Here is a 27,638-nt window from a genome sequence, read left to right as displayed (position 1 = left end):
AAAGCAGCCTTTGAGCTGTGCTGGAAGATGAGACAGGGAGTTTTCAGTACCATTTCTCAAGCTGTTTGGAGATTGATCCTATCTGATATTTGCACTAGTGCTCTCATCGGAGGATGGAGGAGTTTGGCAGCAAAGTCTGCCAGTGTCAAAGTCATAGGACTTGATGACTTTTCCCATCCAGGCTCCCATTGCCCAGTTCAGAGAGCAAAAGCAAGGCTTGTGGGGTCATGCCCAGTGCAGTCCCCCATGTCAAAGCCATCTCCCTGCAAAAAGTGTCTTGGCCAAGCCAGAAGTAATCCTACCAAAAAAAGTCCTGATTTTGTAACAGGGGAACCGAGACAGAGAGAGTCAGCAGCCACCCAGGAGGTCTATGGGTCTGTGACTGATGTCCCAGCTGTCCCATTAATGCCATCTCCCCTGGGCAGGCAGGGAGCCACACTTCCCTGCGTGAGAGGTTGCATACACATACTTGCAATTAAAAGATGCCATGCGCACCCCTGCTTCAGCCCCAAAAAGCAAGGATGAACACACAGAAACGGTTCTACTTGAGCCGTGGAGGCTGTTCAAGTGGCACAGCCCCCCCGCACAAGCGTGTCCTCCTCTGCCTTCTGCAGCCACATCATCTCCTGCAAGGAAAAGCAGCCCTTCCCAGAGCAGGAGCATTTCTACCACTGCAGGTGAAAATCCCTCGCTGCAAGACGCGTGGGGCAGACACTGGCATGCTGCGTGGTCGTGCTGACACACAGCAGCAGGAGGGACCACAGCAACTCCTGGGAGCATTGGAGCTGTGGCAGAGGACATGGGACTGACTTTACCAGGATGCCGTGGCACCACGTCAGAGCAGAGATGTGGACTTCCTAAATAGGTCGCCCAGCACTTGGTGCTGGGTTTTATTTCTCGAGGAAGCGCCTGCATGGGCGCCTGACCCGGAGACCGGCAGGATCAATGCTGCACACAGGGACACTGTGCTGGCCCTGCAAACCAGCTCAGCTCCCTCTAAACTGCTCAAGCCTTCCTAGCCTGAACCTACCCCAGCACCGCTCCCACCAGGAAAGCCAGGAGAGACCAGATGAACCTTGCAAAGCTCAGAAACCCCCAGTTACAGCAGGCAACGTGCCGACATATGTCAGACTGTCACAGCTGCTGCAGAGAGGCCAGAGCTCAAGGACTTCACTCCAGCTACCTGCTGCAGCTACTTCCAGCCAGGCTTTGCACAGCCAAACCCACACGCTCCCCAGAAATGAGACTATTGTGGGCTATTCTGGGAACACCCTCCATTTGCCTGACTGGGTGCCACAAGGAAAGGTGTGGGGGGGGGGTGTGGGGTTGGAGCATCTGTGGAGATGCTCCCAACTCTCTTCATGTCCTGTCACCCACAGCTGCACAGCTGGAATGACACCAAGGGACAGGCGGAGGACAACAGCCTCCGCAGGAACAGCCACCCATCCGCGCTGGAAGTGGTGGTGGGGTCAGGACCACTATCCCCACAGCGAAGGGACAGCAAAGCTGCTGCCACCTCCCCACCTCTGCCTGCAACCTGAGCCCACACAGTGCTCTCCAGGCAGGCTGCCAAAATACCAGGGAGCCAGATGTTTAGCAGGAAATCTTTTTGTGCTCCCTTAAATCCCTGCAAAGCCCCAGCTGATGAATCCAAAAGGCACACAACAACCGGGGCTTCTCCCTGCACCGCTCGCCAGATTTGCACTCAATCCCACCCATTGCTTGGCCCCTCCCGAGGCCAGGCAAGGGGACAGTTGGAATTATTGTGGTTTCTTTTCCACCGTGGAGCCAAGTAGCAGATAAGCACGGCTGCTCCCCAAATACTGGCAGTATCCCCCAACCCAGTCACCCCTGCTGCTTCTGAGCCCATCTGCTGCCCACTTGTGCTTTATAAGCAAGCCAGGCACTATTTTTACTGCAATGAAGTTTTTCAGGCTTGGACTAAAAACTCCTTTTTTTTTCCTTTTTATAAACCAGGCTTCGATAAAAGAGGAGGTTTCCATTTATAATTAATTCCCTGTGATGCAGCATATCCTGGTTTTACCAGGAAAGGGGGAGTCTGTAACTCTCCCTGAGCTCCAAATGAGATGCCATGAAAAGCCCTTCAGGTCAATGGCAGCCATTCTTGACTCTCCTCCTCCTCATGTATCAGCTACGTTCAGGCACAAATTATGGCTTTCACCCCCCAAAAAAACATGTCATCACAGTGGTCTGGCACCAAGTCCAACTAACACAAACCCAGGAAGGCTCCTTCACCTGGACCCAGCTCCCACTGCCCAGGCAGGAGGGTGGGAAGGGTGGGCTCAGGTTTGCCTATGGTCACATCAGGTAGGGATGATCTGCTCCCACCTTAAGTCCTCGAGAAGCTCCTATAAGGGAGAGAAGAAGCCAGGTCTCAAACAGCACCACACCCTGCCTCCCCCAGGACTCCTTTCCCGTGGGGAGATGCAGGATGATAACCAGAGCCATCAACAGCTCCCTGCAGGAACAGGGAACATGAGCCACCTATTTAGAAAAGGGCAAGAACTAAGGAGACAGATATCCTTGAATAGTCCATCCATAATAAATAGTCTTGCCTTGCAGTGGTGCCCATCACAAATACTTGGAGCAGGTCTAAGAGCACTCATTTTAGCTGTCAGTAAAACAACAGTCAACATTCTTTGGACCCAAACAGAAGCCAACTACCAACTTATAGGTAAAATGCCACCACGAAGACTGGCTGTGGGCCAGAGGCAAGCAGAAATACATAGCTTCCCTGAAGGAAGGCATTGCCATAGAAATAAGAGGAGGAAAGTGGGTACCACCACTCAACACCTACCAAGTCCCTACGCTGGGACCTCGGGCACGGCTGGGCTGCGAGCCAGGTCAGCAGCTGCTACCAATGCTTGCAGGCAAGAGGCAGCGCTGCCCAGCCTGCCTGCCCAGGTGTCACTCAGCCTCTGCAGACACTGTCACCTGGGAAAACAGCCTTGGTGCTATTGAGCTTAAAGGTCATGCTTCAAAATAAGGGCAGGCTTTGAGTTAATAAAGGGTTAATGGCAGATTACGGGCTGTCAGCATGGGCATATATGGAATAAAAGGGGGGCTGAGATCAAGAGCCTTGTGGCGGGTTAACTCCATCCCTTCCCACAGGGTTTTCAGGGCATTCCCCTGGGGAGGTAGTGCAGTATAGCTGCTCCACAGCATTTACTTTGATACAAGAACCCTAACAGACGTCAGGGACCTATTACACATATAGATCATGTTTGGTATGGATAGTTATAAGCAATGTATTCACCCCTTGGACTCCATGGGTCAAGGAACCCTTTATTGAACAACCCACAACTTTATCATTAACTCCAAGCTGCGTCCAACTCCAGAGGAACAACATTTCAGAGCCAACATCCCCAGCTCTGTGCTTGATATGCACCGATTAAAAAAAAAAAAAAAAGGGAAATGTGGACTGAGCTGAACAAAGAGACTTCTCACTGCAAAAGCTCAGTGCATATTTACACAGTATACTGCCTTAATTCTCAGCTTCTTCATTTATGTCATATTAAGCCCTCCGCAGTAGCAGGGAAGTATTAGCTGGTGTTTAATTGTGTGCTGCTGGGTTCAGCGTGGTTACCGATGAGCTGCTGCTGGGAGAGAGCCCTGCAGCAGGGCAGGGGCAGGGCTGGGATAGACATGGCAAGGCAGTGACAGGGGGACAGCCCACGGCAGAGCCACCAGCCAGGAGGGTGGGCAGCATGGAGGGACACTACCCCAGTCTGAGCCAGTTTTGCCTTACATATAGGATGAAACATCGACTGGCAGTGAATGACCTGCTATGTGATACCTAGGACAAACCCCACGTGCAACGCCCGGACCTCCTGTTTGCAGGAGACATGAATACGTTCTCCCCCAAAACCCATCCAGCCACAATGCCAACAGACTTGAACGTGCCCTAGACACAACTGTGGGCTCTTCACCCCCCTGTGTGCCTCCCCTCCAAAGCCTTCTCAGTACCAGCTGCTTTCATTTCCTCCAGTGGAGGAGAAACATGCGCTAGGTGAATTACGTACAACCCTTGTGGTCCACCAACACCCCCATCCCCATCCCTCCCTCCCAGCGCTGCCTTCCCTGTCTCCACTCCAGCCACCACCAGCGCTGCTCAGCCCCGCCGGAGCCTGGCCCCGAGCACAGCGCAGCCTGCAGCACGGCACGGCCGCGGGGCCCTAACTGCACCCATCTGCGTTATGATAAAAGGCACTTGGTTGCGGCCAATAGCACCTCATTATATCAAAAACACCGCAGGATGTGTCTACAGCTGAATTGATTATGGCACAGTAATTCTTCAGCCAGTGAAAGCAGGGCAATTCCCAAGATGGGATTATGTTTTTGCAAGGTTTCACCTAATTTTCTTGACTTTTTTTTTTCCCTGCTCACTCCCCAGCCCTCCTTCCAAAACTCTCCAGCTTTGCACCGCTCCTTGATTTAGTCTCTTAAAAAAATATTCTGCTTAACGCACTCCAGCATAGGGCCCAGGAAAGCACCATCACCTGCTGGACCTCTGGACTTTAAACATGTAGCAGCAGGAAAAAGTCAAGAAAGCTTTTGCTTTTCACTCTGTAGCCAGCAGTCAGCTTTGAGGAGACTGGAGAAAGACCTGACAGGTACTTATAAACATCTAAATCAGAAAAGGAGAAGCAGAGTAAGCAGCAAATAAACAGACGAAAAGGGGCAACGATGTGAAACCTGGGCAAAGCAGAAGCAAGGGCAGACGATTTGCAGCTGACGCACAGTCTGGTCCGGCTGCGGTCCCACTGGCCAGCTGCAGCAAAGCACGGAAAGGTTGTCTGAGCTGATGGGCAATGCCAGACAGGGTGCACCATTCCCTTGTCTGTGCAATGCCAACGCTGTCTCTAAATCACGCGCTGAGATTTTTGGTGCTCCTGACCTCATTTTGAGCTACTTTTGCTCCTTTGCCTGGAGGTCAGGGGGTCAGGGAGAGCCTGCAGAGCATCTCTCCTGCATCTGGAAACTGTGCGGACTGAGAACGATGAGCACAGCACGAGCAAAGTTACTCTGAGCTGTCTGGAAAGTGCTGCACCTACAGCTCCCTTGGCTGCCCTGAGGCTGGTGGGAGGAACGGAGGGCATTTTGCCCTAATAAATCACTCCGAGAGCCGGGCTGACATCCTGGAGCGGAGCAAATCCCTCGGGGGAAGCAGCCGTGGTGACGGGCACCATACCAAGTCCACTGGAGCTGATGGAAACATCACCCTCGCCCTGGCTACTCAGAAGCAGGAGCCAAAACTAAATAACTTCACTTGTCTTAGGAGAGCGCGGCTGTCCTGGTTCACCAGCTGTGACTGCGGCTGCCCCCATGCCCAGCCCTGGCTGCCCACGCTGCTGGATTCGGCAGCCGTGGTGCCTGCACGGTCGCTGCCTGCCCTGGGGTGAAAGCTGAATGGGATCTTCCCCTTTAGGTTCGTCTGGTTTGCACAAAGCTGCCTTCCCTCGTCCCTACACAGCAAGAACGACATTCCTCTGCAGCAACATGTGCATTCCCCCTTCCCTTCAGCAATTAAATACTCCCATAAAAATAAACCTAGAGGTCCACCTTCTCCAAGATCCTTCCCAAGCCTGCAAGGGACAGTGTCTTCTCACGGTGCCCTTAAAGCAGAAAGACAAAGCTTCCCTGTTCATGTCCACCTCCGTTCCCATCGTTTTCTCTGAGATTATTTCTCCTCCCTGTGCCGGCTGTGGAGCCTGTCGCACGTCCCTGGCGTGCCCCCAGGAACGTTTCAGCTCGGCTGAATTTTATTAGTTTTGTCCTCTGGATGAAGTGACCCAATGGTAGTTATGGGAGATAAAAATGAGAAAGGAGGAGCAGACACGGTCCACGTCAGGCAAGTTTAAGGCAACTGATATCTCATCAGAACTGGTTGGTGGATGGTGCCAGCTCTTTCTACCAAGTCACTTCAAGAAATAGCTAAAGAAAAGACCCATTCCCAATATCACTGCCCCACCCAGGACCGTATCTCCCACTGACACAGCTAAGACAAAGGAGAGCTGCATATCCAGACGGGACCAGAGCCATCATCTCACCTCGCCCTGAAGCATCTCAGGACCTTAAGGACAAAATTGCTGAGGACAGCCCTGGGCAAGAGGGCAGGGACTCAGAGCATCCTTCCCCAGACACCCAGGAAATCCTGTCCCTCCTGCTGCTGCCACCGTCCTCATTCTCTGCTGTCCCTCTCCTGTCCCCAGTGACCTGCGAGTGCAGCTCCAAGCCCCAGCCTGCCAGCCAGGCAGCCCCACGCTCTCGGCTGTCACCGGGTGAAGGTGACGCGGGTTGTCTTGCTTTGAAGTGGGAGATGGCAGAGCTGACTCCAAATACCCTGCACTTGCTGGGGCTCAAGTACCTGCACTACAAACCAGCCCCGCAGCGCTGGCCTGGCACTGCCATGTCCATCCCCAGTGACCCGACCCTTTCCAAAAGTACCACAGCTCCTTCCCCAGCACAGGAGGAAGAGGAGAAGGAGGAGGGCAGAGGTTCCCTGTCCCAAATCTGGTGCAGGTCACTGCTGCTCCAGCACAGCACCAGGGGAGGGATGAACTGCCTGGTCCCTCCCCCATCTGCAAACCTTCTAGTCCCCTTCACAGGCAGCAGATGGACACAAAAGCAAAGGTAATAAAACTGAGATGGGGGGGGCGGGGAATGTAATTCAGGAAAAATAGTACAGACAGGCTGTATAAACAGAGAGGCCATGGGGCTGCACTTTGAAAAGGCAGCTACAAAGCACGCTCTGGCTGATGTTTAACAAGAAGCAAAGGCAGAGACATAAAAACAAATAGCACCATCAAACAGGGACAGGAGAACTTCTTTCATTGAAGAAACCCAAGGTTTCTGATTTCACTGCCTTGCATCTCCCCTTCTGCTAAGCACACACATCAGCACAGTGTTTTAGAGCCCCTGCCTCCCCCTCCAAACCCTTTGCTCTCGCTGCTTGTCTCAGCGCTGGCAGGATCCTGCTCCACCACAGCTCCTGCTCCAGGTGGTTGGATGGACAGACACACAGCTACAGCAGCAGATCTGGTGTAGGGGTGGCTGCAGAGTCCAGTGCCAAACCCTACTCTATGATGGGAGATCCCAGATACATTAAAGGGAATCATTCTGGGTGTGAGACAGCATTTGCATATTTGGTGGGTGTCATAGTTTTTTAATTGACTCGATAAATATATAAACAAAATCTGTTCGCTCGTTGGGTTGTTTTTCCCTCCTGGGCTCTGCGGCTCCATGGATGAGAGGAACAGCAATCACTCAGCTGTCAAACTTGTAGCTGTTGCTGGTGCTCCCTACGATGGATTTGCCTACAACCCAGGCCCATATTTACATCCACCACCCCTAAGGGGTTTGATCATTTTCTGTGCAGTTTTATTGCCCAGCATCAAGATCTCAAAAATGCAGTGGGTTCGCACAAAGGACTAGAACACATAGAGAGAGTGAAACTCAGCATTACTGTAGCAGGAATTATTAAAAGCCCCTGAAGAGGGAGGGCTGAAATGTTCCTCTGCTTCTGGGCAGGAAAGATCACCCATGGCTGTTGATGGATCAGGAAGAGACAGTGAGGGCAGTGAGGTCCCTGAACCCTCCCAGAGGTGCTAGGTCACCCATGTTTCAATCTGACCTACCCTAGACACTCCCTGGGCGATTTCAGCTCGAGTTTGGGGCTTTTTTTCCCCTTTTCCTCTCTGCCCCTATTTCTCCATCTCACCACTCCCGTAATTCCTTTCATTTTGCTGCTCACACCCCTTGGTGCCTGCCGCAAGGTTACATCTCCATTTAGTCGCCCTGTAGCCAAGTGAGACGTACCTGACTCTTCTAACCTGCTCTCATAAATCAAAGCAGGAGGCAGGGAGCAGGAAAAATCCCGGTAAGTAGCCAGGATGATGCTAAGTAGACAGATGCAGGGCAGGGGCTGGTGGCTGCCTCTGTGTAAAGCATCTGTCCTTTCCCTGCAGAGGATGAGGCCAAAGGCTGCCTTTATCCCCATGTTAAGCACTGCAAGCTGCTTCTCCTCCGCTTTTGCAAGACGACAGTGTGTTGGGGTGATAAGAGGCCCAGGCCAGAGCGTCGGGGACGTTATCTGCGGGGATGACAGTGTCTCTGTGATGTGCACAGTAACGAATTGCCCTCTTTGCAGAAATGAGTAAGTCATGCCTGTTGATGCAATGATCAATTTGCTCCATCATGTGAAGCTGTCCATTCATCATGGGCACCTGCTGATAGCTGCTCACAGCCACTCTATTGGCACCAACAGAGCAAAAGCCTCTGCAGGCAGCTCCTCAGGTCCCCGCTGAGGAACAGCCCCAAAACGGGGTTTCCCCTCTCCCCCGACCTCCTGGTTGAGGGTCCTTCCAGCATCGAGCATCAAGAAATCACAGCCCGCTCTGTTCCAGGAGACAAAAAAAGGGGAAGAAAAGACGAAGTTCCCATGGCATCCCCTGCACCGAATGGCAGGAAGAGCTGGCAAGGTGCCCTCTGCCTGCTCCTGCCCGCACCTCACCGCCATGCTGCCCAAGGGGACTGGCCCAGCCCACCTCCCGAGCCTCAGTGGTGCTTGCCTGCAGCAGCACCCATTTTCCTGTACTCCTGCAGATAAGCCACGAGGCTAAGGCACAGGGCAAATGAGCTCTGCTGCTGCTACAACAGTGTGGCCACAGCAAAGCTCTTTCCCCTCTTCTGGCCCAGACTCCCTTTGCCTTTCTTATCCACTTCGCTTTTCATCCTCCTCCGCTCCCAGGAAGCCTCACACCACAGCACTCAGCACTGACTTGCAAAATCACAAGTGACCAAATCACTGCAAAATCCCTGCAAAAAACCACTGCAAAACCCCTGTAAGCCTGGGGCAGCGATGGTGTTGCAAGGGCATGGCAGGGCTGAGCTGACGAAAGCCACAGGCAGGGAGCAAAAGCCCAGCTTCTCCCCTCAACACAAGATGGGACGCATGCGGGTGCAGAGCTGGGGAGAGCAGAGCACTCTGCCGCCAAGAGAACTGAAAATAAAATAAGAAACAAATAAAAAAAATAAAAAATCCCGTTGACTGTACTTTGGCAAAGAATTCAGAGAGCAAAGGGGCTCACTTGGGAGCAAAACGAAGATGAATCGATAGCAAGTTCAAGAGAATTCATTCTGCTGCTGAACACTTGTCTCTCCATCAGGACATCTCAAAGGCTTGTCAAGTGAAGGCAAGGCTTTTATTTGTTTCTATGGTTGCCATAACGATAGAGCTATATGTCATGTCAGGCGGCAGCTGAGGCTCGTGCCTCTGATTTATAGCTGCTCACCAGAAATTCTCAACTTTTCTGCAGAGCGGGTGGCACGGTGAACCAGGACCACCAGGCGTTTGCCAGTGCCGCGCTCTGCCCACGGGGTTATTTCCCCTCTCGGTCCCCCGCAGCCGGCTGCGCCCCAAGGGATGCTTTTATTATCCCCCCCCAGGGATGCTCAGTGCTGATGGTGGTAGGACCCAGGGACTGTGGGTGCGGGTCCTCCCTGTGAGCTGCCAACAGCAGAGCAGCATATGCTGCTGAAATTAAAGTGATTCATGGTCCCACAAGACAAGCGGTACCTCCTAAAGGGCCAAAAAGAGATGGCAAGGCGTTCAGAGAAAGCCAGCAGAAGGATCAAACACTTAATAGTAATTTGTTTAAAACAATATGGACTACTGTGTTTACCATCAGGTTATGGCAGAAATACAGATAAGAGAGAGAGATGGGAGCAACGGGGAGAGGGAAACAAAGAAAGGTCTTGAAAACAAGTGAGACAAGGTGGGACTGGAAGGTATTTCTTGTCCTAACAGGGGACACACAGCTGGGGCAACCTGCCCAGCCTGCGACCCAGCCTCCAGCCCAGGCCGGAGGCTTCCCAGCGCAGGGAGAGCCCTGCAGCACTGCTGGCCAACCTCATATGAGCAAAGACGTCACTGTTAGCGTGACTGCCACGATCCCAGACGTGTGACTGACGTGATCACTGTGCAGATGATCAGATTCTGGGGTCAAGGAGGGGATGCTCAATATGGTTACTAATAAATTATACATATAGGTTTCATTAACTCTACGCACCCTCATGCTTAATTTATGACGCACAGCCCTAAAACCCCCACCAGCAAGTTCTCCATGCAAAGTGTTGTCCCCACTCATGCCCCAGCACACGTGGGAGCATCCCTGGTGGGAGGTTTGCACATAGACCTTTGGCTCCAGTCTATAGGAAGCTGCTCTAATGACTTGGCTGCAGCAGTGGGAGGAAGCTTGGGCCCTTCATTCCCATCCACCAAAGCACTGCATACAGCTTGTTGCACGGCTCAGCAGTGCAACACACGGAGAACAGCATCCCTCCGGATCAGCAGCAGGGAGTCAGCATTTCTCCGGAGAGCTGCTGAAAGGCAGAGCCCCACCTGTCCCTTCCGCAGTCTCAAGTATCTTCATAAAAACGCAAGGCCACGTTTGAACCTTTAACCCTCTGAGTTGTAAAGACTTCATCACTTGTTTTCTCCAAACCAGGCTTTCTGCAATTTCCCTCCATTAAACTCTTCAAGACAAGTGACCCCGGAGCCAAAAGGTGTCAGACTAATGAAAGGTCTGGAGGAATGCAGCATGCTTGTTATTAAAGACACAGAAGAAATACAGGACTGAGCCACCATCACAGAGTTACAGGACAGCAAACAGGGCACTCCAGGTGCTGAGACCGTGTTGCAGCTGGTGTAATACAGCCCAGGATCTGCCCCTTGGCATGGGGACGTGACTGTATTAGAGCTCAAGCGCTGCAGGACTACCTGCAGGAGCTGCCAGCATGGAGGGACAGCAGTGTTACCATGGTCCCACAGCCCAGGGAACAGGTCCCCACTGTGCAGAGGGACAGCTGTGTGTGAGCACCTACACAACGGACAGCACATGTTCATCTCCGATGGTAGGTCTGACGTTACGGGTCACCATCTGGTCATCTGAAACACCAAAACTTCTGCATTACTGCTCCCTTGAGAAGCTACCAACACTTGTCTCAGTCCAGAGGGATAAAGCGAAGAGTGTGCAAGAAAAACAGCTCTAAAAATACCCTTCTCATTGCATGAAAGTACCCAAGAACCTCAGAGGAGGTTCTCGGAGACAGGCCAACGCCTGTGAGCACCAAACAGCAACATCCCTGCTCACTGACTGCAGTGGACCTGAACAGCCCCAGCATTAGCTCCTCCGCACCATCATGCTCCGCTCAGGCGGTATCACCTTGGTTTCCACCCACTCCAGGGTACTTGGGACCCCGAGCTTGCAGCCTGATCCCCGTTTGAGAAGTGTTTAAGTTCTAATGCAGAAATAATAGATCGCTTTTTGGTTTTCACTGTATCTGTGAAACCTTCCATAATTCAACATCAAATATTTATTATTACGTTTATTAAAGTTTTAATAATTTAGCATCTCCTGTATGCAAGATACAAGTGCCGTGAACTCGCCTCCCTTATTCTACCTGGGTCACTCCAATATTTATACCTGGAATTCTCAGTTCGGTATCCATTTACAAGGGGAGCAGGCAACAGCCTCCGTGCCAGAAACTCCCCTCCTCCTGCCTGGCATTCATCCATCCCGACCGAGACTCCTCCGCGAGGATCAGTGCCCAGAGACAATTACTGCATTGGAGCAGAAAGCAAGCTTCCTAGCCTCTATTTTCACTAAGGTACTTTTAACGACAACGTGAGGAGGCAGGAAAGAAACCGTGTTCTCCTGGCATTTCGGCTTGGAAAATGTTAACATACAACAAGGCGACCCTTCACCTTCTCAAATGAAAAGCAGTAGTCTTCTGCAGACAAGAAAAACAATGCTCCTAAGAAAGCCAAATTGTGATAGATATGTACCATCAGTCTCTTTTTGCAGGAGAGAGAACAAGCACTAATTAGCCACAAACACACTTCTTGGAAGTGAGGACCTCTTGGATGCCAGTCCTGGCTCTCCCATAGGTTTTGTAGGCCCTTGCTCCAAGCACTGCCCTGCCAAGACTCATGATGATGGGGCAGAAGAATGGAAATCCACCACCCCATCGCTCTGGGAAAAGACAAGACAGAAGGGGCTGGGAGATATAAGAATCCTGCTCATGCCGAGGAAGATGATTCGCAACACAGAGAATTTGCAGGTGAGAAAATCATGTCTTGAGTCAACGGGAGAAGGCAGTGAGAAGGAAGGCAGGGAGGGAGGAATCACAGAGTCTCCCTGGCACCCAACAATCACATGCTCAATCTTAATTTAATGCAGGAGAGGGGAACACACACTAAATACCTTAGGAATTAAACCCTTGCAGTTTACAGTTAAACCCTTGTAAACCAGGCAGAGAAGGACAATCACTACCATCGTTCTCCTCTGAGGCAGAGGCTGCTGCTCCCTTTCCAGCTGGGGCACAGCGGATAACCATCTTGTCTGGCTCCTTTTCCAAGGGACCTCCCTTTGCCCACCCTCAGCCCAGTCTCCCAGCAAACAGTCTCTCCTTCCACCAGGGCAATTCTCCTGCAATGCCCTCTTAGGTCCCATTAAACTGTCACAAGTCCAATGACATCTGGTTAAAATGCAAGCTAGCCAAAATGGGGGAGCCAGAGAAATATCTGGGCATTTACTGAACTCGAGAAAGGAAAAAAAACCTCTAGCTGTATAATAATTGAACAAGCAACACGGCCTTTCACCAAGGTCTGACTTTGGCTCTACATGAGCACCACAGCAGGCTGTCAAGGGCTGGGTGGATATGATATACGTATGAGTTTCTGAAAGATGATAGCACCTCCATACTGGTAAATGCATCAGTTTAAGCTATGCAATCTAACATGTGATTTAAGCCACTTTAAAATTGCCTTGCCATAGGTTCATACCAATTTACCTGACTGGACTGGCAGATTTGAGAGCTATATACACAAGCCTGGCCTAGACCCATCAGGACCAAAAATGCCTGAAGAGCTATCACATCAGATTTCTTACTGGAAGAAAATTAATCAAACTTATCATCATAGAAATTACTGCATCCTCAATAACAATTTGAGCAGTGTAGTCACTCAAGCATGAGCAAAACAAGAAATCTGCTTCCTACCTGACATCTGCTGGATCTTCCGTCACCAGAACATCTGTCTTGCAGCTGGCGAGAGGATTGATGGAAAGCTCCACGGGGGGCACCACGAAGCTCTTACTGACAGGCAGCCACAGGCCTTGACCCAAACTATATGTGGACCTGGAATAAGGACAAACGTGTCATATAGGAACAGAGTGTTCACAGCGAATGGTGGCGCTCTGTTGCACCTGACCACCTGGAAATCAGAGCGGTGGTGGCTCCATGGGATGAGTTAGTCATTTGGCCTTGTCCTGAAAGCCAAACACCAGCAAATGAGAGAGGAATAGCTAGAGATGTGACAGGGAGAACATGGATACGGTCAAGCTCTTCTTTTTAGTCGAGGAGGACTTTACGTTCCACTGTTCTCGCTTTTGCTGAGACACATCAGGCCGAGGGGACGAGAGGGAAATGCTTCCTTGTCTGCAGAACATGGACAAATCTTTCAGGTTTGTCAAAGGCAAACGACGCTCATGTCCCCCAGCCAGCACAAGATGGAGCCAGGAGTGACCAAGAGGTAGCATCTGCTGGGATGTCCTCACTGGCGCTCCCCTCCCAAATGTCCAAGCTGAACACTCCTCTGACTCACCTGAGTATCTTCTCTGGTGCCTGCTCTCCTGTGACCAAGTCATATCCCCGCTCGAGCGTCGTGTAGGGCCACGGCCTGGGAGGCAGAGAGGGAAAGAGCAGCTGTGGCACGTCACTCAGTAGGAAAGCGGAACAGCCTGGTCCCAGGTCTTTGGTGCCGGCCATGACTGGTGGGGAGGAGACCAGATCCCTCACCAACGTGGGAGCCAGGACAGAGCAAGCACACCATCACATGGGGATCAGCCCCACTCACCCTTCACTGTGTCCCCAGTCGCTGCGCACACACAAGTGGCGATGGACGGGGTCCGGGGCATAGCCTTCATGGCAGCTGCACTCTCCTAAAAGAGAAGAGGGGAAGATGAGACCTCTCTGCTCCAGAGGCACATCAGTGACCACAGCATCGGGCTCTCCTTCCCCGCTGCCCTCCTCTGCTCGTTCACGGCTGTTCACGATCCCTAATGTGGGTCTAGAGCACTTTGGACTCTTCTGAAACCTCCAGGAAATGCAGAGGAGGAGATGAGGAGATGTGAAAAGCTGCAAGAAACCTGTACTTCTTCTGGAAGGGGTTACATGATGTAGCACCCACAGTAGCTGGGGGTAGGATTTCATGATGCAAAAGGTCTGTCCTTAACCCGTGTTCCTGTGCAGCCCTGCAGCTCCCTTGGCTCAGCAAACCTCTGCCCGATGGCCTGCAAGAACAGCTCACATTCCCCACAGAGATGTGCACACATGGATCCAGCCCCTGCCTCGGTCCTGCTGAACCCTGCCCACACCCCTGGCAGAGGGGCTGCTCTGGGGCCAGCAGTTCCCTCCTCAGCAGGGATCGTGACCTCACTTGAGGAGAGCCAGTGTCCATGTCCATGCACCTCCCAGGTAGGGGGATGCTCCCAACCCATCCTGGCCATGTCCCCTTCCCAACTCTGCTCCTGCCACCTCGCACAGCGATGGGATGGCAGAGTCTCCTGCAGCCCAAACTCCAGCAGGAGGATGCAGAAACCCCCGACCTCTGTCCCCTGCAGGCAGTGCCCATGCCATGCCTCCATCCCGCGGCTAAGGGGCTCTCGGACCCGCTCCCCGCGCCACTCTCTGGGTGCTGGCTTACCCTGTTACACCCTTTTGACAGCAGGAGAAGACATTTCCTGCACCAGAAACCCAACCGTGCTTGGCCCAAATTGATTCCGTGTTTGGTAGAAATACATAACCCGGAGCAAGAAACAGCAAAATCAAAAGATTAATTGGATTTGCACGTAGAGTTTCTGTTACAAGCTCCTGCCGATGGTTTTTTCCCCCTCCTCTCCCCATCGTGCCTGACAGCACGGCAGGCTGAGCTGTAAACACCAGCAAAGGTGAGGGCCTGGGGAGGATGCTGGGGGGGTACCCCCATCACGGCGGTAATGCAGCCTGGCAGGTACCTGCATGCTCATTGGGATCCTAAGCAAGTTCTTAAAATGCCTCGCAGGCATTACAGTAAAAAGCTTTATTGTCAGGAGGGAGTGAGACGGGGGTTCAACTGCTGAGATTTTTGAGGAAGAGATGCCTGGAAAGGGGGAGGCGGCAAAAACAGAAAAGAGGGGGGAAAAAGAGACAGCTAATGATGTGCTAAAATGCAACAGCACCTTCATGAAATATTCACTGCCTTTAAACACGTCTAATATTAAAGATTAAATGTCCTGGGATTTGTCCTAGCGACTTCGAAGCACTGATTTATGATCTGTCAAAAGCTGCTAACCTCATGATTCATAACAGGAGCGGCAGGAACATTGCTTCTCCAAAGGGAAAAGAGTTGGGAGAGAGACGGCGGCGCTAGCCCCTGCTCTGGCTCAGCCATGCCCAGGGGCTAGGGCGGTCTCGTTGCAAGAAAACGCAGGTCCTAATGGCTCCATCAGTGATTTTAAAAAAAGAAAAGTTATTTTTTCCTTGGCTGCTTAGTACGCAAGTTTCTCCAGCTGCGCCATGGATCATTAATTCCTGGCGCTTATTACATAACAAATATATGCTCTGCAAATGAGAGACATCTCAAAGTGCTTGTGAAGCAGAGCTGGGAGTCTTGGGGCACCGGCTCGCGCTCAGCCCCTGCCATGGAAATCAGAGCAAGTAGGGAAAAACCACCTACAGAGGTTGGCATCAAACAGCCCAAACGCCTTCCTCATCGATGGCTGGAGGTGCCGGGGTGGTGAACCCCTTTCCCGCAGCACAGGAGGGTTTATTTTGTCCACCGGTTTGTTTACTGCTCCGTCAGTTTGGTGTCGGAAGGAGAAACTCTATCAACCTGCAGAAATATTGATTTTATCGACTCTAATCCTGGAGTTTCAACAGCTACAGCCGGTGCTCGAGACTTTATTGGGAGGTTTATTGGGAGGTTTATTTCAGTAAGCAAGAAGGCAAACGGTGGCACCAGCTGGGGAGCGCGGCAGAGAAGCGGGACACCAGGGAAAGCCACCCAGGGCACGGAGACCACGGGTACCTGCCCCTCACCAGGCCCACTCAGGACCAGCTTTCCCCAGGGAGCTCTGCACGCCTTTGGCAGAGTTTTAGAAATTGGATAGGAATTCTCCCAGCATGGGATCGGCTGAGCATTGCAGTCTGCCGGAGGAGCGGGGACTCCATCTCCGTGGGCCAGATGGTTTAGGATCTATTTCTGTATCTAGAACCATGAACAGGCAATTAGTGGGGTTTCCAAATAACCTCAGCAGAACCTGCTGCGCTTCTACAGGTTTTCATGAGCTTTTGCTCTCTCCCCATCAGCATCCACCCTCCTTCTTTGGTCCCCTACACTACTCCGTTATTTTATGTCTGTCCCCATCCTCCCCAGGCGTGATGCTGAGCCAGGGAGGATGCTGAGCCGGCCAGGCTAATCCCCACTGACAGAGAAATACTCGGTAAAGTCCCCGGAGTAGCAGGAATAGGGGTTCCTGTACCTCTAACTCCTATTTAGGGTAAGTGCATTTTCTAAAGAGCAGATTTCAACATGCCATTAAAAAAACCCCAACCATCAAAAGCCAGAACTATGCCCTTGTTCAGAGCTACTAAATCCCGCATGCTTCTGAGACAAGTGAAGTTATCCGCTCGGCATCGCTTGCGCTAAGTTAGGATTCAACCTGAGCTTAAAGCCAGAGTCGACCAAAATAACCAAGTTTGACAAATAACCGCACCTGAAGCCGGATGCAATTTCCACAGGTCCTGCACACGCCTCTGCGCAGCGTTCGGCTGCTGCGGGAGGCCAAATGAATCAGGATCTACAAACTGCTGTGACAAGCATCCTATTTCCGCAGCTACCAACCCGCACCCTGCCCGTGGTAAAAACACTGGTGTGTGTGGCCATTCCTCTTCCTTCAGATTCGTAACCCACAAATTGCATTCGATAATCCACAGCAAATTTTGAACTGTTATAGCAAAAGGAAGGATCGCTGCTCAGTCAGCTCTAGAGGTCCCATGTTACATTTCCAGTGTGTTATTTAACAAAACACTGGGAGAGGAGGGAAAACCTATGCCGTTGCAGAGACAAGGTGCCTAATCTGGGAAATGCAACACCGCAGCTCTAGCAAGAGACTCAGAAAACATGTTATTCATGCGACACGTGCAGCTAGGTGGAAGGGCGAGAGGAGAGCTGAGGCCATGGGAACACAGCAGCACCCACAGCACTGCTCTCCATCCTCCCCTGCTCCCCTCTCCCCACTTACACAAAATCTCATCAAAGACCATGATGCCATGACTAATTACAGGTGACATGGAGTCTCCGTGCTGGTTTCTGCTCAGGGAGGGTGAACCTGAACCTCTGTCTGAAGCAGCAGGACGCATCCCCAAACACCGCAGGCATGTCTCACCTGCAACCTCCCTCCTGCTGTGCCTTCATCCCCATGGAGGCTGGTGGAAGAGACTACTGGCAGCTCAGTCCAACGTGCGACACAGAGCCACACGCAGCAAGGCAATAGGTGGCTATGTGGGCAGGAGCAGGGAGCCCAGCCTGTGGCACCTGGAGAAGCGGCCATGTAGCTTGAGCTCCCTTTGGCCCCACGACGTTGCAGGCATCACTCCTGCCCTCAGCTGGGAAGTGAGAAGGAGCTGGAGCCTGACCTGAAGGAATGGAGCAACCTAAAGACACATTGATCTGGTTTTCACATGCAGACATGAGCTTCCTATGCGTATTTCTGAACAAAGGGCTTCTTGCGTTGCCCACGCTTCATGCTGGCTTTAGTGCTGGAGCTGCAGAAGGACAGGGCAGGAGCAGTGTGCAGCCATCATTAGCATCGTTAGCATCCGTGGCTTTTGGCTCAGGGTTGGCCCATGCTGAGGCTCGCTCATGCCTAAAGGAAACGAATCTAACACAAGCCACATCTGAGCTCACCACCTCCAGTGGCACAGGCATGGTGCAAAGCCAAGTACGTGGAGGAAAACAGCCCTCCGTACCCTGCTGCATCTCAACCAGCACAGCTGGAGGCTTTAGCTCTATTTTTTTTTTATATATCTAAGCTGGAAGTTGCAGAACTATTCTTCCATTTTGCCCACTGCACCGTGCTACTCCTCCTCCTGAAAGGGGAAACGGGGTCTTGTGCTACATCCGCACCCCCTCTGGCCGTCCTCACGCTCTGCCCAGGGAGCAGCAGAGCAGGGCTGCAGCGCAAACCACCAGCGTGCCAGGGTAATCCTGTTAGCCTCATTAGGGAGAGAGGCGATCCATGGTGATAATGCTGCAAGATCCCCCTAATCCACCCACCAAGTGCACAGCACAAAGCAGAAGCTCCCGAAGGCCCTGTGCTGCCAGGGAAGCTGCTCTTTGCTGTCATTGGCATTTTTATTCAAGGACCCAGAGGGGCTTTGGCAGTGGCGGAGCAAACCTGTGGCTCGTCAACCCTTTCCTGGCACTGCCGGTGTCCACGATTCCCTTCTCCACAGCAGCACCTCCACCCCTGGCATTTGCCTTCATCCTGGAGGGGTGCCCTGCTGTACTGGGGCCATGTCCCTGCTGCAAAAGCACGGCCCTGGGGACAAGTCCCAGCCCCAGCTGGGGTGGCAGTTTGTTCCTGGAGGCTGCAGGGCTACAAACACACACCTTTCGACCTGCGCAAGCATTGCATGCACACACCCACATCTGCCTCATGGCTGCCTCTCCCACCTCGAGTAATGCACAACCGGTACCCAGTGTTTCAGGTCAGCACTCAAGGGTGGACGGTCCCCTCTGGGGACACACACCAGGGGACGTGGCTGCCCCAGCAAAGCACCCTCAGCACCAGCGAGCCAGGGAGCTGCAGCACCACTTCACCAGCCACCCTCAGCTCCACAGCCCAGCTGGGTCGTCCTCCCCACAGAGTCGCCATCCCAGCGGGCATCCTAGCAGTGGGGTGAGCTCCAGCACAGCTGTCCCTCCAACAGCATCTCTTGCTTCTCCTCCTTCCACCACCATGGCACAGGAGGAGAAAGGGTCTGCAGAGGGAGCTGGGTGCCGGGCGGCAAGCCGAGGCTGAGCATTTTTCTGTGAACAGAGGCGGCTGTTGAGCGCAGCGGCTGCCTGTCCTGCCAGCCCTGACTGCACCAGTGTTCGCTGTGGGGCCGCAGCACAAAGCTCCTCTCTTCTGGGTGAGCACAGAGCTATCTCCAGGGTTACCAGCCTGCTCCAAGGCGGGAGGACTGGAGGGTGCCCCCTCCTTCCCTGCTGCCAGGATGCAAAGCCTTCACCCCCATCAGCAGTTTGAGCTGCATGGCCTGAATCCCCTCGCCATGAGCAAAGGCAGCTGCAAACAGCATCTCCTGCCCAGGCGCTGCTGTCCCAGCCACCAGCTCGGTGCTCAGCAAGGGCCATGTCCCCTTTTCACCACTGCCCACAGCAGGAGCCACTGCCCAGGAGGCCCTGCCAGGGCAGAGGGGACCTGGGTGCTCCCACGTTGGGCTCATGGGCTGCCTCCTGCCACCGTACAGGACACCCTGTGCTGCCACCAGCTCTGCTGTCCCCCAGCATGTCCCTTCCAAGGTGGTGGCAATGCCCAGGACCATCAGCAGCAGCCCTGAGCATCAGCTGTGTGGCACAAGCCACCAACAACAGATCAACACAAGTCACCCCATCCCTCCAACAGCCACAGCCACAAACCTCCCGTAATGAAGCTGTCAAGGCCTCAGACTCTTGTCCGCATTGGAGGAAGGCTTGCATCGATTTATCCTTTGTGAAAGGTTTCTGAGCTCCTGGAGAAGAAACAACCTCTTCATCCACCATCCGCAGAAAGTTTGACAAGGGCGATTCAAACCCCATGTCCTTCAGCCATCTGAAGCAGGTGCTCTGGCCCCATGGGCATCTCTCGCAGGCAGAGAGCCTCCTCACCATTGCGGAGCACCCTGGACCCTTGGTGCAAGAGGAGGCTGCAGGGTTCCCTCCAGGGCACGGCATGGCCTGACGGTCCCCACTGCTGTCTCCGAACCACGTGCGATGCTTGCTGCCTTGGCTCATCTCCCTGCCTGCAGCAATCCCTGTGCAGGCAGATCTGGCCAGCACCCCACCCTAGAGCTGTGATAACCCACAGGGAGGTGCCATGTGCCCCCCACAGCAACACCACTCCTTGCTGCCAGCCCTCCTGCCAAGGGATGATGACTCTACCAGGGAAATGCAAACCCTGGGAACCACACGAGAGATCTTAGCCACCAAGTCCTCCCGCAGATGGGATTTTCTTTGCCTGCAGTCTAGCCTAAATAAAAACAATAAACCACCAAACCATCTGCTAGCAGCAGTTCCCGTGCCGGCCTCAAACTGGCTGCTGGGGGTGCGAGCACAGCATCCCGGTGCAGCTCCCCTAGGAGCTCCCAGCAGTGCGATGACAAGGGTGAGCTCACCAAGGACAGGGCAAGACACATGTTTGCACAAGGGCTGGCTCCAGGGTTTCCCATCAATAGAGGTACGGATGAGAGGAAAGTTAAAAAACCCTACAACAAAACCCTTCCTTAAAGAGTTTGCTGTGCCCCTGCGAGATGGCAGAGCAAGGGCCTCTTGAGAAAGAGGTTTGGAGAAAATTTAACACAGGTAAGGATGAACAAGGGTCTTAATAGTTCATTAAATTCCCAACTTCAATGAACAAGTGAAGTGTCTTCAGAGAGCTGCTCCTCAAGTCAGGGTGGCCCCTGGCTGAGGCCACAGCTCCTCCAGCAACTGCAGCAGCAGCACCGGCTCCTGGTAAAGCGCTCTGAAAAGCTTCTCTTCTTGCCCTTGCTATCTGCTGTTCCTGACCTTTGGGGATGGCACTTTCCAAACCTGGGTCTCTGCTTCATCCTGACGAGAAATGCAATTTCAGTAAAGGCAGTTTAGCTCTCAAGGAACGAGACAGGGAAGGTGGCTCCCGCCCAGCTGACCTGGCACAGAGTACGGAGGGAAAACCTGGAGTTAATTTGACAGTTATCCCTCCTCTCCCCTCACTGCAAGTCAACCTCTTCACCCAGATCCATCACAGCACTTAAGCGCAAGCTTAACTTCCAAGGATTGCATCTGGGTTTATGCTCTGCACGGATTTTATTCTCATTATCATCTGCTCAGCTGCCGAGGAAGCTCTCCCTGGGCACATGTGTGTGGCTGATGCGAGGAGGCAGTGAGAGGTCCCAAGGGTGGACAAAGGGTGGTCCACAGTGCCATGGCTGTCATCTTCTGGGGTGACCACTGTCCCAGAGCTGACCATGGCAGGGTGAGAAGCTACCTCCTGCAGCACTGGTAGGACAAGTCAAGCCGGGGAGATGGGCCCAGGAGCAGCTCCGTACAGCAAAACTCATTCCTCTTCCCTCCTCTCCGTGGTCTTTAGACAAGCACAGAAATGCCATTACAAGAACATTAGCAGCTGCAGGATTAAACACTCTAATGGCAGAAAATGAGAGTGTAAAGACAGCACAGATAACCTTAACTCAGCCCCCTCGCAGGCATGCATTTTGATTGCTGTTTATGTATAGCACTTCAGCCCAAAGCTAAATTAGCTTGGGAGTTAACTGCCTCCTGCCCTGCTTGGTGCACGACGCAAGCTGTGCCGCCACATGAAAAGAAATCGTATATTACATGGTTTTTGACCAAGTTATTAAACTACATACCTTAGAGAGACAGAACCTCATCTTATAAAAGTCTAAGTCAATAAAGACACTAGGATCCTCCAACAGCGAAAATAGCAGAAGTGCACAAGAACAAACAAATATTACTTGATGTGCACAAAAGCTGCATGATATTAAATTGAACTATAGGAGAAAATGGTTGTTTTCATAAACACAAATACACCCTCACCAAGGTTGGTCATCTCCTGATTTACATGCTCAGCTCTGCAACCTCCAAATCCCCTTAACAGGTTGCCTTTAAAAAATGGCTCTGTTTAAAAATGACTTTCATCTGTCTCCTGCCCGCAAGACCCCTGTCCTACCCGGACAGGAGCACCATCTGCGGCTCTGGTGACAAACTAGCCCATTTGGAAGATGATGGAAACCCTTTTTTTTCCTCCTGCCAATTTCCAGAAAAGACCCTTCGCTACCACATCTCATTAGGTCCTTACAAACATGTACCTACTGCTTTGGGGGGTGCCATCAATTGTGGATGCAAAGGAGAGAACTCCAATGGAGAAGTGCCCAATTTATAGATGAGGAAAAAAAAAATTCAACGCATTTGCACCTGCTAATCAAGGTAGCTATCCATCTCATTTATGCCACTGCTCTGGCAAGTCTGACAGCACAAAATCAGAGGCTGTTTTTTCCAGCATTTGGCCCTAAGGGACCGATTCTCCAGCAGGTCTCTTAAGCGATGCCCGCAGAATGTGCAAGTGAATCAGTTTTGTGCATACAAAGCAGGTAATTGTGCTCACAAATCAGGATTTGCATATGCTGCCGAAAACGGAGACTCTCATAAATGTTACCGGTGCTGGTAAAGGAGGCTAGGGAAAAAGCAGCGCTCCTGGATTTTACACAGAGGTATCCCAGCATGTGGTAGGAGTGGCAGCACTGGCAACGTACTCCACATCTGTCCAAATTACGGAGAGCAAGGAGAGTTGAATTCAAGTCTCAGAAGATGAGAAACCTTTCCCGTTTTTCCTTCAAGAAGCACAGTCAGCACCTGCCAAAAGGATGGAATGTTTTGGCTGCACCTCTTCAGCCGAGGACCACATCCTGACCCCAGAGAGGTACCTGTCCCATCCGACATGGCAGCTGGGGCATGGCCACTGTGTAATGTCTGCAGGGGGAAGACCCTCAGGAGCATCCATTTATTTATGTATTTGCAGTCATGTCAGACCAACCAGCTTAGCCATTTCCAAGGCAGAGGGGAAGAAGAAAGATGATATTTTGCTCATATGCAGATGTTGGTGCTCCCTCTGAAAAGCTCTGATGAGCTGGTGCTTTGCAATGAAGGTTTGAAATTTGTCAGGGGGCAGCAATCATTTAATTAAAGAGTGAGTCACACGGCAAAGACACAGGGGAAGGCAAATTAAGGTCAGGCAAGCAAAATATATTTTGGCATTTCCTAGTGTTTCAGAGCCTCCGTTTTCAGTGCAGATTATTATTCATACTGAAGTAGTACTTGGTGGCTGGAGTCATGAGTCAGCACATTGTACAGACAGATCTTATATAAAATTCCAGCCCAAAAGAGGTCTTCAGTGCTGGGAAGGGGTAAGAGCTCGAGTCTCACCAGACAGAGCATACGTGACCTGGTAGCCTCTGTCCAAACGTGTGCCTGGAGCCCGTGGCACTGCCACCGAGGATGAGTCCTGCCCACAAAGGTCTGCCTGTACCTAGGGGCAAGGATGCTTTGGGACAAGGCTGTATCCACGCTGCCACAGAGGGTGGCTCCAAGGGTAAGGCTGAAGTCAGATTAGCTATAAATGTGCTGGAGGACCTCAAAGCTGTCTCTGCTGCTCTTCACAGGGGAAACCTTCAAGGTTTTCATCCTCCAGACAGGACAAACCTCAGTCCATCCTCCTCAAGGACCCTTTGCCCAGCCTAAGAAGGTAAAAGGCAGGGGAGACCCCCAGCACCCATTGCTTGGGACGCTCACAGAGATGATAAAATCCATGACCTGAAAAGGTTGAAATCTAGGCAGAATTTATGTCCCAGAGTAAAACCACAGGCCTGCCTCTCTCATGGTGATAAAAATAAATCACCCTTAAAAATAGAATGACATTAATAAAAATAAATCTAAAAATACATGCAGGGCATCACAGAGTTACGATTTTCTCCCGGCCTGGTATGGAAACTTCTCAGCAGCTGGTCAATGGCGATGAATGTAAGTGGTGCCTGGGGCTATGTCCTGGGATAGGGTGTCAAATAGGTACTTCCAAAGGCTTAATTTTCAGTGGGTGGTTGCTCAACTCTTGTGAAGTTTGGACCTCTTGAGGGGGTCCTAGATTTAGGCTCTGAAAATCAGCAGGCCCACCGTCCAGTCCTGCTCTACCTCTATGGATCCAGCTGGCATAGACTGGAGAAAGCTTTTGCTTTATCCGTGTGCAAACTCCCAGGCTGGAGAGAGGGGAAAGAATCCAATCAACAGATTTTGGGTGAGGAAACTGAAGGTACAGGTCAAGGCTGCTCTGCCCTCACCTCCCATCATGGATACAGCAGGGAGGATGGGAAGCAGGGACAGAAGCTGCAGAGCAGCTGGCAAGGTTAGGATCCAGCGCGGCGCCGGAGCAGAGCACCTCCTGGGCTAACAAGCATCGCTTCCTTCTCTGCAAACACAATGTGACACATCCTGCTCAAGCGTGGGGCATCCAGCGAGAGTGACAAGCTGCTCTGGAGAGCTGGGGATGCAGGGGGAGAAGCAGCTGGGCCAGCTCAGGAAAACAGCCGCTCCTCGCAGTGGAGGCCATGCAAGGATTAAACCCGCCCTGCTTGGTGCCAAGGAGGGCATGGAGCTGGTGAGCAGAGCCACGGGGCTCTTCCAACAGGGAAGTCACAATCTGGCTCCATACGGTCTCTCCGTGATTTCTGCTGGACACAGTTTTTTTTTCTCTCCTCCTCCCCTGAACCACGGGAGAGCTGAATGCATCCTGTCTCTCCTGCAGACGTGGCTGCGTTCCACCGATGCCCGAAATGATCCTTCTGCTCTGTGACATCTGGATGAGAAGAGCCTCCTCCTGCACCATCTCCATCTGCCGGGGTGGCTGCTGCCACGTCCCAGCCCTCCTTGGGACTGTAGGTGATGTCCAGGGCTCGTCTACACGGGGAATTCATCCAGCATAATTATCCCGCTGCAGCGATGCCTGCCAGTGCCTCTGTGCAGACAAGCCTTGAGGAACAGGAGTACTAAAAAAGAACATTGTCTTGACCAGGAAAATGGATTTTTGAGACCAAGTTCAGTATTTGCATCTCAGCTGAGCAGGGAGGGATGAGAACAGGGTCACCCTCGCCAGCCCACAGTGTGTTCACGACCCAGAAAGGTTTCTTCCTCTCAAGATGCCGTGTATTAACGGCACAGTTCATGGCAGTAGGAGGCTTAGAAAAAGCCTTCTCCTCTGGGAGCCATCCCTCTTCAAAGCCCCTGGCAAAACCAGAAACCAACATCTCTTCTCGCAGCCACAAGTCTCACGCACAAACACAGGTAGCAGAGAAACTCCCATTTTCTCATTTTCCCTCCTTTAGAGAGGGCTCACGCGGAGAGCCGGGGCTAACCTGGGACTGGTACTTCTCTGCAAGGAGACAGGGGGGTTTGCATGCTCTTTAGATGCAGAGCACAGCAGGAGCAACATGGGCACTTGTTTCCACACCACCAAGTAGGCGTCCCACCCGAGGTGAGGCACTGGGCAGCAGGAGCAATGCTCACCACTGCAGAGGGCACAGCATACCCCATGTTACAAAAACCCAGCACAGTCCCCAGGCCACCTTCCCGTGCAAGGTCCTGTCACCTGCACCAGCTGAGGAGACGCCATCTCCTAAGGGCCAGCTGTTGGCTGGCATCACATACTTATTTCCCGCCCATGCAGACACACTGCCTTCATTCACTAGTTGCATGTTTGCAGTTTTCTGTGTTCCTGGCTCACTGCAGACTCCATTCACCATTTTGAATCCCCATCCTTGTGCCCATCTTCCTAACACTTTGCTGATGGGGGTCACCACCGTGTGACCCTGCTGGTATCACTTGGTCCTCCATGCCTAACACTAGGCTAATGCAGAGGTGAACTAAGCAGGCATCAAAGTACCCAGAGACAAACCTTCTCCCTCACATCTCCGAGCTTTACAAGGTCTTCACTCTTCCCTGGCCTCCCTTACCTGTCTCTTGGTCACACAGTTGTTCACAGGCATCAGTGGTCCTCTGTCCACAGAGGTCTCTCACCCAGGGGGATGTGGCATTGATCTGATAGTACAGGGACAGCTTGGCTGGATTAAGCCAGTCGGAGATGTCCAAGTAGCTCCCCTCGCTCACAACGAAGCTGCTGCCTGGAGGGTGGGAAAAAGTGCATTAAGTGAGTGTAAAAATTAAAAAAAACCCAACCAACCAAACAAAAAAACAACCAAAAAAAACTCCACAAAAAAAAAGTGCGTTTTGACCCAATGTCAGGATGCTCTACTCTTCAGGAGCTGCTCTGATGTCAAGATCAGCAAAATAATACCAAGTTCACCAACACTCAGACCCAAAGAACTTCATTTGACCATTCCTCTCCATATGAATGTGCCCCAACGAATGGTCCACCAGCTGGGACACTCCTCTGCTGACACTCCCCTACCCCTACTCAGCATCACAAGATACTGGATTCGATTCCCAGATCGCTGCAGAAATAATGGACAAATGCAATTATTCTGATCCATCAGATCAGAGCATCGCTTCCCCAGCTCATGCAGGTGGTGTCCGCAAGACACCTGGATGTCAGGCTCAAGACACGGATGGCTAGCGGCAACATGGGCTGTTCCCACTTCATTTCTTTAGTTGAAGGTGAGTGAATCAGCCCAACACACAACTTTTCATATGAGTGATCTCATATCAGAGACACTCCCTAACCCTCTCCCTCCTGAGAGTTAGAAGTGAATTCCTGCCAAAAATCTTTTCTTACAAAATTTTATGTTTCTTTATTTTGCGAAATGTATTTTTCCCCACTGGCATCTGGGAATATGCATCATCTAATTAGCCAAATAGATTTTCAGTTCAGCCCAATCATTTCTTTATCTAACATCTGAGGCCCAGTATCGCTTGGGGGATTTTGCAGGCACAGAGGTCCTCATTAACTCTGATCTTCAATTACATTGATTATAAGACTGTCTCCATAATAGTGCTGCACAGATCAGAGGGGAGCCAAAAAAACTCTGCCATTAAGTGGTGTTTTGCAAAAGTTACCAGGGTAAAAGCCTCTAAAAACAGGGGAGAAGAAACCTTCAAAGAGGAGCAGGCAAGGGGAACTGCCAGGTAGCCCAGGAACCCACAACCATCCTTCCGCTAAGCGCTAGCACTTGCAAACATGAGCAAAATTTGCAACCACTATCTGAAGATTCAAATCCTTCTTAGCGATCACCCAAGGATGGCAAGTCTACAGATCCAGGGTGTATTTTCATAAAACTTTAGGGCTTGTATCACTTAGTAAAGGACTGGGACATCATTTTTCTATGCACTGCATAAGATCCTAGCTCAATAAAAGCCAAACGATTAAAAAAGTAGGACAAAAAAACCATAGCAGCAACCACCCCACATGAACTTGCTTGAAAACAAACTCCTGATTTCCTTTTGAAGAGAATCACTGACGCTTTAGCCAGAAGGAGCCCTTCTAAACCTCATCCCATGCCACATTATCCATGCAGAGGATAAAAAAAGCAAAGCTCGAAGTCAAGCATCCCAGTGAGTAACCCCATTTTCAAGCATCCTGAGATCTCAGCACCATACAAATCTGGGCCCTAATTTCACATAAACTCAAATCTTCTACACTTACACTGTTTATACACTACAAACATATTCACAGACGCATCTCTACACTCAAAGCCAATGAAGGCTGCCAAGCTACTGACTGTTCAAACAAATGAAAATTAGACAGCCAGGA

General features: G+C 51.8%; 1 protein-coding gene across 1 annotated transcript in view; it reads right to left on the bottom strand.

Annotated features, from left to right (window-relative positions):
• The window catches only part of ASTN2 (astrotactin 2), a gene marked incomplete at both ends in the record, with an annotated part of 359,009 nt that overhangs the window by 186,886 nt on the left and 144,485 nt on the right, over positions 1–27,638 (bottom strand). Inside the window, 4 exons of the mRNA XM_082327894.1 lie at positions 13,084–13,221; positions 13,688–13,762; positions 13,940–14,024; positions 25,885–26,052. Coding sequence (XP_082184020.1) covers positions 13,084–13,221; positions 13,688–13,762; positions 13,940–14,024; positions 25,885–26,052 — 466 coding nt within the window. The remainder of the gene's footprint in view (positions 1–13,083; positions 13,222–13,687; positions 13,763–13,939; positions 14,025–25,884; positions 26,053–27,638) is intronic.

This window comes from Platalea leucorodia (assembly GCF_965183815.1).
Source record: "Platalea leucorodia genome assembly, chromosome: 15".
Classification (NCBI taxonomy): domain Eukaryota; kingdom Metazoa; phylum Chordata; class Aves; order Pelecaniformes; family Threskiornithidae; genus Platalea; species Platalea leucorodia.
The sequence above is the reverse complement of the archived record's forward strand: the minus strand, read 5'-3'. Positions and strand labels throughout refer to the sequence as shown.